The sequence below is a fragment of the Sceloporus undulatus genome, chromosome 2, assembly GCF_019175285.1.
Source record: "Sceloporus undulatus isolate JIND9_A2432 ecotype Alabama chromosome 2, SceUnd_v1.1, whole genome shotgun sequence".
NCBI classification, from domain to species: Eukaryota; Metazoa; Chordata; class Lepidosauria; order Squamata; family Phrynosomatidae; genus Sceloporus; species Sceloporus undulatus.
The window spans coordinates 166,312,162-166,333,512 of NC_056523.1; the positions used below are offsets into that span (position 1 = coordinate 166,312,162).

At 41.8% G+C, this 21,351-nt stretch overlaps 1 protein-coding gene across 17 annotated transcripts in view; it reads right to left on the reverse strand.

Moving 5' to 3' along the window:
- Positions 1-1,859: 1,859 nt before the first annotated feature.
- The window catches only part of LARP4 (La ribonucleoprotein 4), a 58,124-nt gene continuing 38,632 nt past the window's right edge, over positions 1,860-21,351 (reverse strand). For 16 of the 17 annotated variants that reach the window (XM_042448278.1, XM_042448273.1, XM_042448267.1 and 13 more), the window contains 5 exons: positions 20,896-20,944; positions 15,582-15,740; positions 8,339-8,454; positions 6,894-7,062; positions 1,860-6,633 (listed from right to left, as the gene is read on the reverse strand). In XM_042448278.1, the coding sequence (XP_042304212.1) occupies positions 6,289-6,633; positions 6,894-7,062; positions 8,339-8,454; positions 15,582-15,740; positions 20,896-20,944 (838 nt within the window). In that variant the 3' untranslated portion in view covers positions 1,860-6,288. The remainder of the gene's footprint in view (positions 6,634-6,893; positions 7,063-8,338; positions 8,455-15,581; positions 15,741-20,895; positions 20,945-21,351) is intronic. The other variant, XM_042448283.1, reaches the window with a different exon arrangement.

Below are 21,351 nucleotides of genomic sequence, written 5' to 3' on the forward strand. Positions count from 1 at the left end.
ATGCCATCAGGCCTATCCTTAAGATACAGAGCCCTCCATCGGTCCATCTGCCTTGGTCCAGGCCTCAGAGGGAGAGAAGAATGCTGGACCTGATTCCCTTCCCCTCAACCATTCCATTCTCCTTTTGTGTCATGTCTTAGAGTGTAAGCATGAAGGCAGGGAACCGTCTAATTAAAAGATTTTATGTACAGTGCTGTGTAAATTTACAGCGCTATATAAATAAAGCTTAATACAGTGGTACCTCGGGATACGAAATACCCAGGTTACGAAATTTTCGGGATACGAAAAAATCCCATAGGGAATCATTGTTCCGGGTTACGAATGTTTTTTCGGGTTACGAAAAAACTTTTGGTGCTTTTTTCGGCTTTTTCGCACGGAATCGCGGCTTTTCCCCATTAGCGCCTATGGCAATTCGGCTTACGAAGGCTTTTCGGGTTACGAAAGCGGCCGCGTTACGAATTAATTTCGTAACCCGAGGCACCACTGTAATAATAATGTTGTTGCTGCGTGCCTTCAAATAATTTCTGACTTATGGCAACCCTAAGGTGAGCCTATTATGGGTTTTTCTTGGCAAGATGTCGGAAGAGGTTGGCCATTGCCTTCCCCTGAGCCTCAGAGAGTGTGAGTTGCCTAAGTTCACCCTGCGAGTTTCATAGCTGAGCTGGGGAATCAAACCCTGTTTTCCCAGTCATGGTCCAACGCTCAAACCACTACACCACGATGACACTTCTCTCACTCATTGGGTCACCATAATCAAAACCAACTTGATGACAAACATAAACAGAACATGCAGTTGGGGGAGTGGTGCATATAAATCTACCACACAGATCCACAGCAGGTAAAGATTTTAACTAGTAAGCTATTGCAAGCTCCCTGTAGGGCAGCTATAGGAAAAATGAATCCTTCCAGAAGTTGGGCTCCTCCCCCTTAATCCCTAAACCTGATGTATGGAGTAGGGCTGAGGTGAAGTGGGAGCCCAGCAAACGGAAAGCCACAAGTGTTCCTTGCTGCATATTCTTGATTCAGCATGACATGGTGAGCATTATTCAATTATGGGAATCACTCTTCTACAACCCAGCATGTTGACATTTGTAGAATATAATCTGCCCTCCATATCCAGATACTTTATCCATGGATTCAATCTTCCATATATTTTTAAAATATGTAAATTCGAATAAGTAAATCTTGATTTTGCCCTTTCTTATAAAGAACATTTTACTACACCATTGTATATAATGGAACTTGAGCATCCACGAATTTTGGTATCCACAGGGGATCCTAGAACCACACCTCAGCTGATACCAAGGACCACTGTGTTACATAGCACAAATATCTCATGTAGCTTTGAGGAATGTTCACGAAAGTCACTACCAGATTTACAACAGGTTAGATCTGATTCTGTTTGGATTTGTTACACATTATTGATGAAGCAACCTGAAGCAAATTCATGTGTATGTTTGGAGTAAAGACTTTTACTCATTCTCTTGTTCCCTCCAAGTTAGTTGTGTCTATTATGCAAAAGTGGCTTTCAAAATTAAAATAGCACAACAGTGAAACATTTAGAACTTCTTTCACTCCTCTGTAGCAGTCTTTTATTCCAAATTGGGGTCTCAGTGGTTGCACTGTACCAAAGAAGATATACAAATGTATAATGCACCCATTATGCTAACTTCAGATTAGAGAATTCATGTGACCTACACAAAAGCTACCAACTCAGAAAACAAATCAGAGGTGGGATCCCTGGTCTTTATTATGCAAGGTATCAGTAGTAACTTAGGATTTAAGTAGGCTTTAAACAAAAGGAAAAGTCTCCACTCACTAGCACTTAGGAGTCTCAAAATTTCACATACATAATTCCATATTTTTAAAGGTGGCTTTATTATTTCCTTCTAATTGTTATTTCCATTTCCCATAGCACCTTGGCAATGTCAAAAACAAATACAAATTACATGTATAATTTCAACAGTTAAGCATGAATCTATTTTACACAATTTTATTATTTTAGACAGCTGTGATGACAGGAATGAACCCAAACTGACAAAGCAGAGTAGCAAGACAGTATTTATATGTATTATTTAACTGAAGCCCTGTCACTTTGAAAAGTGAGACTACAAATGTTAGGCAACTCAAAACTTTTCTGAGTAGAGAAATAGCTGAGTAATACACTAAAACAGATGCTATTTGTTTGCTCACTAACTGCTTTAAATTTGAAATATCTTTTGGGAAAATTTTAACCATAACTGAATCCTTTTTTTTAAAAAAATCACTAGCTATTACATAAATTGGTCAAAATTATTACAGATTAGTCTGAAGACTGAATAACTCCCATTTCAAATTTTCTACATTAACATTAATACACTCAATCTGATCTCTTCCAGAGTCCAGAGCTGAAGACTCAAATAACCTTCATTCAAAGAAAGGAAACAAAAAGGTGGGGGAAATCAAATGTACCATCCTAAAGGAATCTCACACTATGTAATACCTACACTTAATCACTCACTCACTCACTCACACATAAGAGCATGATAGATCACTAAAGACTGATGGTAACAATCTTATGTTTCAGAAGTAAATATCAAAAGTTAAAAGAAAAAACCTATTGCATATCTGTTGTAATCAACAATTTACAAAAGTTTAAGCAATCCCCACCCCGAAGTGCATTTCTGTTGCATTTTGTCTGTATACAACGCTGCATTTTACAAATTTAAAATAATCTGTACACATAGCAGGTATCTTTTCCCCTTGTGAATATCCACAAGGGTAACAGTAAAAAGAGTGGATATATTCAGATATTTAGCTGATATTGATGAAGTAATAAGGCCATAGCTATTTAAACTACAGTAAAGCATTGCTTAAGTCACTTAATTGCTACTGATCTGCCCATTTCATATTTAATTTTCCTCTGCCCAGTAAGGTGGATTTTTTCAGCCCACTGCTAAAACCACACCACTCTGCCAAACTAAGTTTTTTTTAAAAAAAAATAGAGGGAAAGCAGGCAGGAATGCATGGAAACAAAGAATCTTTCCCCCTTTCCAAGCAAAGTACAATGACACAAAGTTGTTCATCAATACTGAGAACCTGGAAGGGGAAGAAAAAACTCAGTTTCCCAGCTGTTAAAGAAAAACACTCATAAATTCACCCAACCAACAAGAGTTCAGGGCACAAAAAGCTTCTTGTGGTGGTTATCATCTTTGTTCTTTACTAAAACTTTCAAGAATAAGAAGCATGTGCGTCTAATGATGACCAGTTAAGGGAAAAGGTAAATATTCACTTAGTTGACAGTCTGATACTGGTGTTTTTAAGGATGAGCTTCCTCTCTACTGAACCAGTATTTACAATGAAAAAGCTTGATTTGGTTATGCTTACCAGTACAGGCTATACTGAAGTATATGTTTACATTCATTCAACACTGTTTCAAATTCCCAGAGAACAATGACTTCGTAAGCTGTTCAATGCTTCAAACTGCCATCTGCCGTAAGAATGATGACATTGCCTGTTTATATTTTAATGTAAAGTATACAAAAAAAAAAGCACTACCACACTGCACGTTCTTACAATAAAAATAAAAAAGCCTGTCCTAGAAATGGATTTAATTCTGAATATTTTTTCCTCTCATTTTCAAAATAAAATGGGAAGACTGATTGATGGAAACCCAAGACAATGTCTGTGAATGAACCAGAGCAATAGCCAGCCCAGATATGTATCTAACCATGCAATAAACACAGAAGTTAATAGGAAAAATGCAGGAGATGTTAAGAGCATACAACACTGCTCTTCCTCTTTTTAGCAGCTGTATTTGTTTTGTTATTCCCTCTAAACCTATCAGACATCTATGGTAGCAGATGAGGGGATGGGAGAAGCGAATGCTATGTCAATTGTAGAGAAAGTTATCAAATATTTAGGTTATAATGAGTCCCTCCAGGCTAGTAATTTTACATTGGAAAAAGCTGTTGACACACTTACACATACATTGCACAAGAGCCATATACCCACTGTGGGAAAGCACGCACACATACATACATACATACATACAGGATGTATAACAACATCCCTTCCAATGGTCATGTTTTTTAGTCTCACATTTATGAGCTATAATTGTTTCAAAACCCAATAAAGCAAAGAGTTACATCTAATGTTGATCTGCTTCTGAATACTAGTTTCCAGCCAAATATAGACAAATCCACAGGGTTAGGTTTCATACACTCAGATTGCCAACTTATATTCACTAGCCTTTTCCCAAAACACAAACCAACCATATTTTGACTAGCAACCCAATTTCTTCTTTTTCAGAACAAGTATTATGAATTTAAATACTTATTGAGTTTTCAGTGACACAGTGCATGTCTACCCTAAGTATAACTGAAGCAGTTCAACATTTTTCCATTCCAAGTGCAGTAATTTTTAAAAATGTTTTTGAAGTAGTCTTTGATATAATTTGCAAAGTCTTTAATACTTCATATGTTTTCACTTTTTGTGAGTTATGACCATCAAAAATAGCATTATGAGTAAATCAAAGTGGGTTTGTGTTACCAGACATGATCAATTGTGTAAATTTAGAGACTGCCAAACCCAGCAGAGTTAGTTTAAAATGAATGATTAATGACATGCGTAGAAAAGGAATATCAAATGTTTAAGTACATATACATTTCTCAATCAAATCAAAAAGGGTGATTGCCAAGCTGAATAATAAGTTAGAGAAATGACAAATCTGACTTTATATATATATATATATACTTATAAAAATAGATATGAGTGTTCTCAAAGCCATTGACAGAGAATGCCTACTGAATAAGAAACCGCCAAGTGTTACTGGCTAAGAAAAATCAGAAGATGAACATTTTCACAGTTAATTATTTATCTGCCACTGACATTTTAAAGTTATCACTAGCATATATAAACTAAGATGTGTGGTGGTATCTCGCAACTGAGTTTTCCAGTGTTCACAACTAATGAATTTAAATGTGTATGCTCACTATTAATTAAAGAAACAGGTATATATATATTTGCTGCTATATACTCTTCTCTAACACTTTAATACAGAACCTTCAACTCTAGCAAGCAGGTTTTGGCAGATTAGCATGTTGTAATTTTCTTATTTCTTTTCTTACATATTATGGTTATCAGACATAAAGGTATGCTAAGGGTCTCTCTAATACTCTCCCAACTAATATTAAAATTTTCTATGGCTAGTAGTTCTAATAGACTGGGAGAACCAATTTACCAAACATGGTTTTTCTCCAAGTCTCCCCACTAAAGAAAGCCTGATAGTCATTATAGTAAAAAGTGCTTTTGAACAGAATCTTTTTGATACACCAGTGCACCTCACTTTGTAGAGGCCAGTTCATGTACTGGAGCAAAATCAGACCCCAGATGGACTTAGTATCATTTCTACAACATTTGGCATATGCAATAACTGCCAAGGATCATTAAATGTGATGCCAAGACATTATTTACTGTACAGTTTTCATTCTTCCTGCATTTCTCTGAGCATGACTGGAACATTCATTCCAGCTAGATGTGCCTAATTCTGTAATAAAGGTTAGAGAAAATACTAAAGCAGAGGAGAGGAAATAAAACAATTAGGAGAAAACACTAGATCAAATTAAAACCTTGCCCACTATTTCTTTCTTGCAGTTTGTATACTCCAAAGTAAAATCATAGAGTTTTTAAAAGCTGACCAAAATTAATAAGATCACAGACTACATCTCCAAAACACAAAATACTACAGTAGTACATTCAGTTATCATCAGTGACTAAATCATGACATAACAGGTATGTGGCTACACTCATTCATACTGACCAAGCATGTCAGTTTTGGGGCTGATTTGTAATGCAAGGCCATTAACGGCATACACATCATCTTACAAGCCATACATTAAATAGATTTTAAAAAAGTAATTTATAATTTTTACAGAAATGTTTTTTCCAAAAAAAAATATTTTTGCCCCCTTGTCATGTGAGGAACAAACTAACATGTGTATTTGTTCCTCATATCCAACAAGCTAATTCATAACACAATAATCTAGTTCAAGCAGGAAACCTGCTGCAAATTAAAAACAAAAAAGTTACAAAAATTATAATCTTTATATTTATATTGATGCAATTCCTCCAGCATTTTATATCACTTCGAGATGAATATCGGGATCCCTCCAACCTTTCTCTCACATTGCAAACCCTGTGCTCTTCAATTCTGTGCCCCATTTTCCCATTTTCATTACATTTCTCTCAGCTGGCCAGTTTTTCCTTTACTGCTCTTTAGTCACAGTTATGATTAAATAAAAAGTGTGATCAGTTTTCCTTTGGTGATCGAGGTGGCCCATATTGTTCCTTGCCAATACGCCGAGGCGCTCCCTGAGGAGAAGACCTATGTCCACACTGGCGCCTCTGTTCCCTGATTTTTCCTGCAGGTCCCCCCTTAGGAGGCCCACTGCCCTTGAAGGCAGCAAAGTCCTTCACCCGTCCTTCATGTTTCTCATGTGTCTTCTCTCCAGTCTTCTCATGGGTGCCATTTTCTTCTATTTTGGCAGGCGAAGTTACATTAGTACGCAGCTCCCTAAGTGGCTGAACAGGAACTGGAGCTATTTCTTTTGGGGGTTTCTGGCAGACTTCAGCATAACTGAGTTTCCTGGGTTCCTTTGGATTACAAAATACGCTGATTTTAGTTTACAAAGAAGCGAAAGCAATGGTAGCATGTTAGTGAATACTCAGAATTAAAATCAAGTAATTTATCTTAAGAAATGCATGAATTAGCTGTTCCCTCTTTTTCCACTTTCCAAAAAGGTTGAATATTTTGCTACAAGCACTAGTAGGAAAAATCTCACATTCTTTGTGGTCTCTTCTATCATGCCATTTATTAAAAGTGTGCAAAACATACTAGAAGCATATGCCCTCACCTGTACTGTCAAAGTAGGCATTGTGTTTGCACCAGTTGTGGATGAAGTGGTGTTTGTCCGAGGTGACTTTACAGTACTAAGGGGACATACCGATGAAGGTGGAGAAGTCTGGCTTGCAGCTTCTTTTTGCACATGGACCTCTTCTAGCTTCTTGTCTGGCTGCGTGGCACTGGCAAATCCAACAAGAATACAATGCTATATCTTATACAAAAAACTAAATTTGTACTATCATAGGCTTTGCATTTTCAGACATCAAACAGTTTTTAGATGAGCAACATCCTTTTTACAAATCCCATAGTGGTGTAATACCCTAGTGAGGCAAACCAAAAGGGTACAAAATAATCTATGAAAGCTTTTGAAACCACCAGTTTTTTCACTGGGCAAAGATGCTTTTAAAAGAATGCAAAGGAAGGGGAAAATCATAATGTTGGGGTCCCATATTCTGCTTATTATCTTGAGATGGTACAGAAGCAGGATCTGCAGACTATCAAAGCAGGCTAATCATGACATACCTAATAGCCCTGAACTCATTAGGAACTCAAGAAGAGAAATAAAATTTGGTTCTCAATTTGAGAAAACCAAAACAGAAGAAATGAATAAAGAACACTGAAAATGCAAACCTCTATCCAAAGTGAAGCTCAAAGGCGTTTTTGTTCTTAGTCAGACTCCAATGAGGGCTTAAAATTTAATCTCGTCTGGGAGAGCTGAAAATGTCTCCTTGCATACTTTAAAGCAGGGGTAGGCAACCTATGGCCCGCGGGCTCCAGCCCGGCAAGGCCTTGGGACCGGCCCCAGCCTGGTCCTGCCGCCGGGGCCTTTGACCTTTCAGGAGGAGGCGGGCAAGGGGGGCAAGGGGGCCAATTGTCTATAGAAGCCTCAGAAACATGCATTTATATTAACATTTTAAAAAAAAATCAGCAAATTCTTTCGCGTGTCCTCCATTTTTTTTTTAAAAAAGTGCCCTCCATTTGAAAATTTTGTCCTACATTTGTCCTGGTTCATTTATTTATTTACATTTTTTTAAAAAAAATAATTATGTATTTTTTGGCTTCGGCCCCCCAGTTGTCTGAGGGACAGCAACCCGGCCCCCGGCTCAAAAAGGTTGCCTACCCGCTTTAAAGAGAAGCATCACAGCAATTGACAACCAACCTGTTCAAAGCTTTCAGCTCTGAACAGTTGGCCTGAGCCATGCTATCAAACATATCCTGCTTTTTCTGTTGGACAACGGACTATGTTAGTGAAAAACGTCTTCTAGCCTTAACTATTAGTTTCAGGTGTTACTTTAATTTATTCTTTTATTGGGTCTGAGCTTTTTTAGTAATTGTAAATCACTTTCAGTGGATCACTGACAGACAAACTAGTAAATGTATACCTAAATGAAAGGAAATATAATTGTGTTTCACTTGCAAAGATGCTACTTGAAACTGTGAACACTTTCTCAATACCTTAATCCAGGAACATCAATCCCACAGGGAGAACTGGCACTCACAACAGGATGAACAGTTTGCCCCTGCTCTTCCTGAGTAGATGTTAGACAATTGACTGTCAACTCTTTGTTTTCCTGGATGGAGGGGAAAAAAAGAGAATTGTATATACAGGAGAGCAGGAGTTCATGTGAGTCATTATCATGAATGTAAGGAGTAGCAAGACATTATAATAATTGTTATCCACACTGAAATATAAACTGATTGTACTATGAAAAGTGTAGAGCATGGCGCGTATTCCATCTGAAATTGGCAAAAGCAGTTATCTCACCGTCATAATCCCGCCATAATCCAAAACAGGAAAAAAATGTGCACATGCCCAGCCACAGAGACCTACACTAGCCATAGCAGAGATAAATTAACCCCAGCCTAGATTCCTCACCTGAGCATCTAGAATAGTCCTGAACCTTATATACATAGTGTCCTTCCAAACACAATTGGGACTGTGCATGCAGAAAGAATTGCTGAGAATTCTGACTGATAACTGACAAGAAGTATACTCATGCATGCTGTCATACATCTCTGTCTATGTGTGGGAACAGATAATAAATCTTTTGGGGAAAATAGACACATCTGGAATTCTGAGAGGGTGTCACTGCTACCAAAATGGGTATGATCAGTTCACGAACACTCATTATTTGTAACAAGACACTGAGGCTAAATGAAAAATAACTTACTCAACACCCGTAAATACAATGCACGGGTGAAGTCTGACTTTCAAAACATAAAACCACTCCTTTGAACCTAGAGTTTTCTATTCCAGTGCCCATTTCACGAAAGAAACATGATGAGACTCAGAATCAAATAACTTGGCCTAGAAACCGAGTATAAATTTGGTTTGCGCCACAAGTGGTAAATTATATATATTTGCCCCCATAATATATGACAGAATGCCCAATTCATACAAGTCAAACTGGAAATGCATAGAAAGAACCTCTCTCCCTCTCTCTCTCTCTCTCACACACACACACACACACACACACACCACCTACCTTGCTTCCAAATAAAAGGCAAAATGCAAACAGCACAGGCAAAATATTATTTTGCTCTTTTCCATCATCACCGCTGCTGCTAGATCCCAGGACAAATGCTACCACAATAACTTTCAGCCCAACTTTTATTTTGCATGGCTGAATATGCTTCAAAATGGATGAGCAACAGCTATCCACCATTTTATTTTCTAAGAATAGCTCTGTGAACTATGCAAAGCTCAGGCACTGAAAATAAAAGTGGTATTGGAAGTCACATAGTGTTTTGAAGTAAATCAAAGTCCTGGATGGGATAGATGTTTGATACCCATTCCGCATTCCATTCGCCCTGCTACCCCAAAAGAACTGGAGAGAATGCCTAACCAGCCGCTGAACCTTTCTCTGTTCTTATGTAATGCCAGGTCAGTAAAGAACAAGTCTCGTATCATCTATGACTTATTGATAGACCGTAACACTGATTTGGCATGTATCACGGATAGCTCTGCAACTTGGGCTCAGGCCCTTCCGAACAGGTACTCCGTCAATGAGCAGGTATGGGGAAGTGGGCGAGGTTTGTGTGTGGCCATAGTCCATAAAAACAACCTTACCTTGATCAGGATACCTATCCGTGCATTAGACCACATCCAGTGCATTTACCTTAGCTTGAAGACTAGGGAGAGTCTGGGGATTCTGTTGGTTAACCGTCCACCCTAACAGACTCCCTAGCCGAGCTGACACAACTAGTTTCGGAGCTGGTGTGGAGTTGCCTAGGTTGTTAGTCCTGGGTGACTGCAACATCCCCCTCGAGACTGGTTTAACTAATCTAACAGGTGCAGCTCGGAAATTCATGGTTTCCATGACAAACATGGGCCTCTCCCAGATAGTCTCTGAGCCTACACATTGTGCAGGTCATGCCCTCAATGTGGTCTTCTGCAGGGAACAGGCATATCCGTGGGTGGAAGTAATTAATATCTCCGTATTATCATGGACTGATCATTTCCTGGTTAAGGTTGGACTGAAGATCACTATTCCTCCCTCTGGGGGTGGAGGACCAATTAGAACGGTCCGCTCACGAAGGCTGATGGGACCCACCAGGTTTCAAGAAGCCCTAGGGGGAATGGTTGGCAGTGCCGGTGATTCTGTCAAAGCACTGGTTAATATGTGGAATAATAAACTTACCAGAGCTATAGACACGATGACTCTCAAGCATCCTTTCCAACCCGCTCAAAATCGTAATTCATGGTATACTGAAGAGCTTATACAAATGAAGCCGGCTGGATAAACGACTAGAGCGCCGTTGGCAGAAATCTCAACTCATATCTGACAAGAGACTTCATTGCACCTTTCTTAGGTTCTATCAAGTGGCAATAGATGCAGCTAAGAAATATTTCTACTCTGCATGTATCACATCTGTGAAATCTCATCCAGCTGAGCTGTTCAGCTGGATGAGGGAAAACAGACTCAGACTGAATCCAGAGAAAACGGAAGTACTTGTGATAGGTTCCCCGGGTCCAGGTTTGGAGATTTGTCCACCTGTTCTGAACGGGGTCACGCTTCCCCTGAAGGACTCTGTTCGCAGTCTGGGGGTGCTCTTGGACCTGTCGCTCCACCATACATCTCAGGTGGATGCGACGGTCAGGAGTACCTGTTATCAGCTTTGGCTGATACGCCAGCTGCGACCCTACCTGGGCCGGGGTGACCTTGAAACGGTGGTACACGCTCTGGTAACCTCTCGGTTGGATTTCTGTAATGCGGTCTACATGGGGCAACCCTTGTACCAAACCAGGAAGCTTCAGTTAGTGCAGAACATGGCAGCCAGACTGGTCACTGGATGTTCCAGGTCCAGCCATATAACACCTGTTCTGCGAGATCTACACTGGCTGCCTATTCGCTTCCGGGAACAATACAAGGTGTTGGTTATAACCTATAAAGCCCTAAATGGCTTGGGCCCAGGGTACTTGGAGGAGCGCCTCTCCCCATATACAGTGGATCCTTGTTATACGCTGGGGTTTGGTTCCAAGATCCCCCGTGTATAACAAAATCCGTGTATGCTCAAGTCCCATTAAGTATAATGACATAGCAAAATGGTGTCCCTAATAAAAAATGGAACATCAAGGTAAATTTATACTTTTTTGGAACATTTTCAATCCGTGTATAAAAAATCCGCCCCGCACACTCAGGTCAACCGGGAAGCAATTTCTGAGGGTTCCACCCTCGAAATGCTCTACAACTGCACAGAGGGCGTTTTCTATCTCAGCCCTGCAGTTATGGAATTCTCTTCCCGAAGAGCTCCGCTCGACCCCCTCCCTCGACCAATTCAGGAAGAGACTCAAAACCTTTCTCTTCGAACAAGCTTTCCCCCAGTTGTAATCCCTTTTTCTCTCTCCCCCCCCCCTTTTGCACCTGCACTTTGACTAGTTTTTGTAAGGTTTTTAATCTGTGTTTTTAATTCCTTGTTTTAATCTCTGATTTTGTTTTATATTGTATTGTTGATATTTATCGTTTGTTGCTCTATGATGTTGTAACCCGCCTTGATCTCATGGAAAGGCGGGCTAGAAATAAAGATTTATTATTTATTATTCAGGGTGGTGAGGAATTTAACTCAATTGTCCCCCACCCAGAACTCTTTATTAGTTCCACCTAAAGCCTGCTGTGATGCTTTTAATGATCACTTCACAGATAAAATATCTCAGATAAGAGCTGATCTGGATGCCAACTTTAAGACAGAAGCAACTAGAGAGGCAACCAACGCCTTCGCCATTACTGTTAGACTGGATCAATTTGAGTCGGTAAGTACTGAGCACATGGACAAGCTCCTTAGTAGTATGAAAAAGACAATTTGCCCTCTCGACCCTTGCCCAACCTAGCTGGCCATCCGGGGGGGGGGGGGGGGATTAAGCAAATGTTGGCAAGTACAATTAATGCATCTTCCAGGGAGGACACCCTGCCTTCTTATCTTAATGAGGCGGTGATTAGACCACTGTTAAAAAAAAAACCCTTCCCTTGACCCCCTCAGGTCAGTCTCGTTGTCATTCTTGAGCAAGATGATTGAGAGGGCAGTCGCCAATCAACTACAAGCAGTCTTGGAGGAAACTGATTTTCTGGATCCATTTCAAACTGGATTCAGGACGGGATACGGAAATGAGACTGCCATGGTCGCCTTAGTCGATTATCTCCGTCTGGGCATTGGCAGGGAAAGTGTGACCCTGTTGGACCTCTCAGCAGCCTTCGATACCATAGACCATGGTATCCTTCTGGAACGCCTGAGCGAGTTTATTAGAGGCCCTGTTTTACAGTGGTTTCATTCCTACCTTTCAGGTAGATTCCAGATGGTGATGCTAGGAGACAGTTGCTCTTCTAAAAGAGAGATAAAATTTGGCGCCCCCCAGGGTGCCATCCTGTCTCTCATGCTGTTTGGGGTCACGCTTCCCCTGAAAGACTCTGTCTGCAGCTTGGGGGTGCTCTTTGACTCATCACTTCAGCGGACTGCTCAGGTGGATGCAACAGTCAGGAGCACCTGTTATTCCAGCTGTGCCCCTTCCTGGAGCCAAGAGACCTTGAAACAGTATACATGTGCTGGTAACCTCTTGATTGGACTTCTTTAATGTGCTCTACATGGGACTACCCTTGTGCCAAGTTCGGAAACTTCCAACTGGTACAAAATATGGCAGCCAGATTGATTACGGGTCCTTCTCGCAATGATCATATAACACCGGTTTTGAAGTCCTTTCACTGGCTACCAATTAGTTTCGGGCAAGGTACAGGGTGTTGATGATTACCTTTATAGCCCTATATGGCCTGACTCCAGAATACTTAAGGAAATGCTTTCTTCCGTACTGTCCATCCTGCACATTAAGGTCCTCTGGGAAGAATTTACTTCAGCCTAAAAAATCCAGGCTAATTTCAGTCACCCAGAAGGCCTTCTCCATTGCTGCTCCAAAGCTATGGAATGACCTGCTGGAGGAGATCCGCCACATTCCACTCTTACAGCCTTCAAGAAGGCCCTTAAGACGGATCTCTTTCAGCAGGCCTTCCCAACTTAGCTTCTCCTCTCTGAGCAAGAATATATGAATGCGACTGCTAACTGTCCTTCTCTCTGTCCACCCAATTTTTAGCTAACTCCATTTTAATGTTTTTATATTGTTTATTGATATTGTTTGTTTTAGCACTGGGAGGGGGGTTAGGAAGGGATTATTTTAAATTTTATTGTATTTTTAATGTATTTTTATTGTTGTAACCTGCCCAGATTCCTTGTGATTGGGCGGGATACAAATAAATCATTTATTATTATTTTTAATTTTCAAAATAGAAAGACCAACTGATCAACAGGAAGACTTGAAAGATGTTATTTGCAACTAATATAATACTGGATTAGAACTCTTGGCTTCCCACTTTCAGAAAAATGAGAAATTATGACTAGAGCAAGTGATACTAGCTTATCAGGAAGCATATTTAGGGGTATCCTGTTGGCCATGCAACAAAATATAAAATCCACAAAACTGGGCCAACTGAAAGGTATCACTATTTTATGGATTTTGTATTTTGCTGCATGGCCAACCAACAGGATACCCCTGAATATGCTTCCTTTACTTTGAGCTACCAAATTTTGCAGCAACAGTGGAAACTTTAAAAAGAGGGAGCTAATGGACTAGGTCTTAACTCTTTGAGGTGTCTGCCTTTAACTAAGGTATTGGACAATTGGCAAGTTTTATCCATACAGCATTTAAAGGTTTTTCCAGATACAGTCTGCCCTTCCTTTATGTGGGGGATCCGCCCCATGTAAAGGGAATTCCACCTATGCTTGAGCTCCATTTAAATGAATGAGGCTTGTGCACGCAGCAGCATGGGCGCATGTGCCATTACTCTTTATGAGGTGCACCGCCCCTTTTCCCAGCGCAGCTTTCAGCATATGCTGAAAGCTGCGTAAGGCATGCCCGCATATGGCACAGGCACACTGCCTAACAATACAGAGACTTCTTAAGAAATTCAATGTATTCTGCCTATGAAAGACTAATATAGAGCAGAGTTTACCTGGATCTCAAAGTTATTTGGCCACTGATTATATTGCCTGTTTACTTACTGCCCTTTATCTCTTGTCCCCACATGGCCAAGAAAGGGGAGTGCCTATACTGCTATCCCTCCAGACTATCTTAACTGACAATAGAAGTAAAATATGAGACAAAATATAGGACTGTGATGCTAATATCATCACTTTTCTTTTCTTGTATATTTTTTAGCATATTTGCCTGAGAAAGAAGCCAGTGAAGCTTCAAAAGCTTGCATGATGTATTTTGTGCATTTCAGTTATCTGTTATCTACCATAAAGGTTTTGTGGATTTTGTTGCATTTAGCTTATTAGGGAAACCAAAGAAATATCTCAAAGGTGCTGCTACATCCCTTCCCACCAGTCTCTTTCATTCTTACGCAAACCAGGGAGTTACCAGTTGAGACAGAAAGTTAAACATTTGATGTTTGGAGAGTTCCTGGATAGTTCAGATGTTTCCACTGACAGGAGAATGCAAGCAAGCAAGGGTGAGGTAGTGTGTTCCAAAATCTATTATTATTAATAATAATAATAATTTGTTTTATTTATATACCGCTATTCCAAAGATCATAGCGGTAAGCTAATTTGCCCCCAACAGTCTGGGTACTCATTTTAGCGACCTCGAAAGGATGCAAGCCTAAGTCGAGCTTGGGCCCTTTTGCTGGTCTTGAACTCGCAACCTTGTGGTTTCGAGTGAATGGCTGCAGTATAGGCATTTAACCACTGCGCCACCAGGGCTCCATATTTGTGAACAATAACACAGAATTCTCTGCAACTGAGACCTATGTGTGAGGATGCAGCCTCTAACTCAGAATGAACCTTCACTGCCACAGGTTGGACTAGTGCATGGTCCAGGGTATAGTTGTGTTTCTTGATAAACATACACAATAGGCTTGATTATGCCCTCTTTTCATAACACATGTATCTATACAGGATATAGAAAAACTCCTGTTAGCTATCATCAAGAAGAAGTCACCCATCTTCCCTTTTGGTCAAGCTATTTTGCATTTTCAGCCATCTCATAATCAGTATGTTCATGAATTGAAGATACATAAAGCAACCAACTTCTAGATCTGGTAATTCTAATGAAAAAGATTTAAGTATTGAAAATCTTAAAACAGTCTGTTGGTTGTTTCAATTTCTTATCAAGCTAAGAGAAAGAAGTGGACAGCAGTTAAATACATATAAGTACCTTTTCTTTGCTTATTCCTTTAACAATGTCTGACATCCGGCTCTCCAAGGCTGGGTCTCCTTGTGTTTTTATCATGCTACCAGGCAAGGGAGGGAAATTCGAGGCAAGTAAGTCAAACTTTGGTGTCAACGTCTTGGTTTCAACTGAAGGCTGAGGTCGCTACAAGGAAAAGTACCATGTTAGCATATTGTAAAGTCATAGCATATTATTGTCATGTCCCATAAATTGATTAGAAATCAGGAGACATACTTCTTTTCCCCCATCACATAGGCGTGGAAGCTAAATTTAAATATGACAATAATGAAATGCTATTGAAATTGACACTAAAACATATAAAATTTCAGAGATCCACCATCTTTACTAGTAACTAAACAGCACTGTATCTGTGGATATTACATGCCGATGGAACAGATAGTCAGGTGTACGAGGGACATGGTCCAAGGGACTATCTTTAAATATTAAATGAGAGACTTTCATCTAATATTAAAGTAGTAGTTTAATATTATTATAATGTAATTATTTCTGTTGTAAGCTGCCTTGAGTCCCAGTCTTGGGAGAAGGGTGGGGTATAAATAAGGACTGGTTGCTTACCTGTAACTGTATTTCTTCGAGTGGTCATCTGCGAAGACATACAAATGGGTTATGTCTGTGTCTGCGCAACTAGTTCAGAAACTTCTAAGATCACTAAGCAGAACTACAATTGCAACTTTTTGGCAGTAGCTCTGCCCACCACTATAAAGCCCCTAGTGTTCCCGCTCTTTCTCCAGATGGCAGATAGGTAAGCATACCATAACAGAAACAGAAGAATCTTAGCAATGAGTAGGACATGACTGATGGGAGGATGGGTGGGATTTGTGTGTATATGCAGAAGACCGCTCGAAGAAATACAGTTACAGGTAAGCAACCTGTCCCCCTTCTTCGTGGTCTCTGTGAATCACACAAATGGGTTAGACTGACAAGCTTTGGTCAGTAGAGGAAGGAGTGTCATGATACCAATTTGAAAGTTCAAACAAGCTGTATTTGTTAACAATAAACTCTTGAACTTTGAAAGTGCATTTGTCAGTGTGATTTTTCTTTGTTACAAAGGGCATACACAACATGTAATAAAATAAAATCTTTTCAGTGCAAACCTGAAAGCAACACTGCCCTCCCAAAGGCTGCATCCCATCTGACCCTGATGTCCAGCCTGTAGTGTTTGATGAAAGTCAATGCCTGGGACCAGACAGCAGCCTTGCAAAAAACCTCTAGAGGCACCCCAGTCAAAAAAGCAGTGGATGTAGCTACCGCCCTAGTTGTGTGTGCCCAAATCCAAACAGGGCAAGTTCTACCTGAGAGTTCATAACACGAGCAGATGGTACCAGCCACTTTGAGAATATCTGAGCAGTCATGGGTAGTGCCTTTAATCCAAAGTCCTGTCCAGGTGAAAAGCCAGCACTCTCTGGACATCCAGGGTGTGTAGATGGCACTTAGCATCCACTGTCAGGTTTGCGGCCAAGGTTGGCAACACAGTCTCCTGGTTGATATGGAAGGCTGACACCACCTTTGGAATGAAGATGATATCAGTACGGAGTACAACTTTGTCTCTGTGGAACCAAAGGCAAGGCTGGTCCATCTGCAAGGCACAAAGCTCGCTCGCATGGCAAGCAGAGGTGATGGCGACAAGGAAAGCTGTTTTCCAGGTCAGCAATCTCAAGTTTGTGGTGGCCATAGATTAAAAGGGTTTGGAGGAGAGACATAAAGGCACCAAGTCCAGGCTCCATGCCGGTGGATGGGGGGATGGAGGTTGTAAAGCCCTTAAAGAATCTCTTCGCAAGGGTAAAGTAAGGTCTGCCCTCGAACTGGTAGTACGAGCAGATGGTAGACAGATAGCACTTAATGCAGCAGTTCTCAACCTGTGGGTCGTGACCCCCTTTGTGGGTCGAATGACCCTTTCACAAGGGTTGCCTAAGATCATCGGAAAACACATATTTAGGAATCGAGACCATTGGTTGCGGTTCACAACATATTCACAACATGAGGAACTGTGTTACTACAGTTCTACCTTGCTTGATAAAAGGGATTTGAATGCACTGAGAGCCTTTTCCATTGCCAGCATCTCAAGTGTGTTGATGTGGAGCTGTCTCTCCAATATGGACCATTTGTGTGCACCCCAACCATCCAGATGCATCTCTTGTCAGGGTGATCTGTGGCTGTGGGGGCAGGAAGGGCATCCCAATGCAGATGTTGTTGGGTTCTAGCCACCAATACAACGATCTTATCACGGGTCTCGGTACCGTGAGCCACTTGGAGGGAGGATTGTACATGGGACTGAAGACAGACAGGAACCAAGATTGAAATGAATTGAGATGGAGTTCGCCTATGGGGTGATTTAAGTTGTCAAACCCATGTGTCCCAAAACTACGTGAGCGGTGTGGGCCTTGATCCGCCTGTGCAAAAGGCAGTTACAAATGGCCTCGGAAAGGGCTTGAAACCTGCCCAATGCCAGGTAAGCAATGGAGTTCTCAGAGTCGAGGATCATCCCAATGAATCTGACTTGCTTTGATGGGGCCATGTTGGACTTCTCTCTGTTGACCATCAGTCCAAGAGATTCCAGGAGGGACAAAGCGAAATGTACATCTTTGACAAGTTCCTCCTGGGACTGAGCAGTGAAGAGCCAGTCTAAGTATGGGAAGACTGTGATCCTGCACTGGTAGGCCATGACCGGGGCCATGCACTTGGTGAAGACTTGGTGCCATGGAGAGACAGAAAGGAAGGACCCTATACTGGAAGATCTCGGTCCCAATGGCAAAGGCGAGGAACTTCCTGCAATCTTGCAGGATTCCAATGTGGAAATAGGTGTCTTTGAGATCAAGGTTCACAAACCAGTGCCCTCTCTATAAAAGTGGAAAATAGAGGCAACCATCTTGTGGATGGTTCTGACACTCCTGTGGTTGCTAAGACCACTGTTGGTAAGAGGGGCACCAAGGGCATAGGCCTCCGTAGCAATGACAAGGAAACTGGAGGGAGGTCGAAGATATACTATGGTTCTTGGCAGCCGCTTTCATCTGGTATCAAAAGTTGAGCTTCTTGTCTATCTCTTTGTTAAAGAGACTGGAGTCATCGAAGGGCATGTGCTCATTCAACAGCCTGAGCCTGTGGGGTCAAGTCCAATGGCTGGAGCCAGGCGTGACTTTGGAGGATCATCACTGAGCTGGAGAGAATCTTGACAGCGCAATCGATGGAGTGGCATGCGGAGACAATCTGCTGGCCTCCCAAGGCATGCATCTCAGCCTGGATTGCTAAGGCCAGGACCCTCTTATCATCTGAGACTGACTGCAGCAGAGGTTCCAGACACTCCATCAAGTGCTGGATCTAGGCTTCCATGAAAACTGCATAGCTGGCCACCTTCAGGTCCACCACAGCCAAGGCGTAGAATTTCTTCGCCTGTCTGTCAATCTTCTTATTCTCCTTATCAGTAGGAGAGGAAGAAGTCTTTGGGGATGAAGCTCTCCACGATCACCAAATTCGGCTTGGGATGCTCAAATAACCATGCCAGAGCCGAGGGGGAGATCCGTTGAATCCTTGATCTTCCTCGAGGTGGAGATGATTGTGGCTGGGGTCACCTAAGCGTGCTTAGCAATCTTTTCTAGCAACAGGAGGTATTTGACGAAAGGGGGAGTTGGGACCTTCCCACAGACCCTTCTCTCAATTGAGTCAACCGCTTCCCCATCAGTATAGCAGGCCACGATCTTGAGGGCATTGTCCATACGGACCATCTGGTCAGCAAACAACCTGATGTCGTCCACAGAGGAGGCGGAGCCCCAGTTGACCAGGTACACTGGTGTTGATGGCCTTTTCACATCTGACTCAGTTATCAGAGAGGGAGATCGTCTCAGAGGGCAAGCTGACTTCAGAGAGTCTTCAGGTGTCTTCGGGAGAGGCCAAGAGTACAGTGACTCACACTGAATTCCATGATTCTATTCTATGAAGTGGAACTGGAGGTCTGGTCAGAGTGGAGTCTCTAGCTACCCACCTGAGGGGGAAAGGTGGAGGTGTCGGCCACTGTCAAAGTTGTTGACCAAGTCTGGATAATGCTGGACAAGATCATCTTGGAACGAAGGCTCATCCTCCAGCCTAGTGACTTTGTCTGCCTTGCTCCCAAGGGTGAATTGGTCCCAATGAGGGAGCTTCTCAAAGGCCTGAGCCCGAGGGCTCTCGGCATTAACCGGTCTGGCTGGGTACTGGGTCAAAGTCAGTGGCTCTGGTTCCCGGATCTCTCCGACTCAGTATTGACATGCCTGGGAAATGCTACCTGATGAAAGTTGGGAGCGTTTCAAAGCCGGGGAAGAGAAGCCGCTTGGGCTGGATCGGATCTGAGGGCTGCAGTTGGAGATTCAGCTGAAACCACAGCCTCTTCACAGCCGACTTTCCCCAGCAGGGAAACAGAGCAGGCCCTCTTAAAGATCAAATGGTCAGCTGATCTATCCCCTTTGAGTGGGAAGACTTATCCTCCAGGTGCCTCCGTTTCTCAGATCGGGAAGCCTTCTTGTCTTTGGAAGACTTTTCCCAGGGCCTCCCTCTGCCTTTTTTCTTCTCCTTACCGGAGGTAGAGGGAGCCTTAGCCAAGGTGTCTTGGGCCGTGGGAGCAGAGGTCAGTGTCAGGGACTGTTCCCACAGAGCCACCCTGAGTTTCATGTCTTGGTTTTTGAGGTCCTGGGTGGTCATGACTTTGCAATGCGGGTAAGTCTTGACATTGTGGGCCTCTCCAAAGCACAAAACACAGCATTCATGGCAATCAGAAGTGGAGATCTTGGCACCAAATCTGTCGTCCTGCTTGAATTAAGCCATTTTCAACCAGAGTTGAAGGGCAAAATCAGTGAGCAAATTGTAAGTCAGACATTCCAAGGTCGAGTGATCAGCGACTATCTCAAATCTGAAGTCCAAAAGAATGGTCAAATTACAGAAAAATGGTTGAAGTTCAAGCCATTAGGTAAATCTGAAAGTGAAATGAGCAACTCTAACAGAGCGAAGTTCCTTCCTAGCTGCTATCGCGACAGAAAAAAAGAACTGGAGAAAGAGTGGAAACACTAGGGGCTTTATGGGGTGGGTGGAGCTACTGCCAAAAAGTAGCCATGGAAGTTCTGCTTAGTGATAGTAGAAGTTCACGAACTAGCTACGCAGGAGCAGACATAACTCATTTGTGTGATTTGCAGAGACCACGAAGAAGAAATTTAATAAATAAATAAATTTTCTGCCATATGAACTGCTCTGAAGGGTTTTTTTTAAAAAAAAATTAGTCCAAGAATTACCTGCAGTAAAACTAAGGAACACTTACTGAAAATCTGTCATCTTCCCGTCTCCTTCGACCTCTGAAAATATTCCTCCTGCAAATTAGTGAAGAGTGCTACTGTGAACATTGTCTCGTAATATTGAAAATGCTGTCTAAGTTGTCAGAGTTCCAGGTGTGATTAAATATCTAATAATCTTCTCTTCCTTATGTTTTACAGCAGCTAGCATTGTTTAGCAGAGTAACACAGCTGAATGAAAGATCATACTTTGCACACAACACATCTCAGATTCAAGAATAACCTCTGGTAGAACAGCTAAGAGAGACTTCCATCAGAAAGTATTGAGCTGGATGGAGCAATGATCTGTGTGTAAAACAGTCTCATCTGACTGGTAGAAATGAAATATACAATTGGCCCTTCCCTTATGCGGGGGATCCGTTCCGGACCCCGCCGTGTAAGGGAAATACCGCGTATAGTCAGGCCCCATTAGAAACAATGGAGCT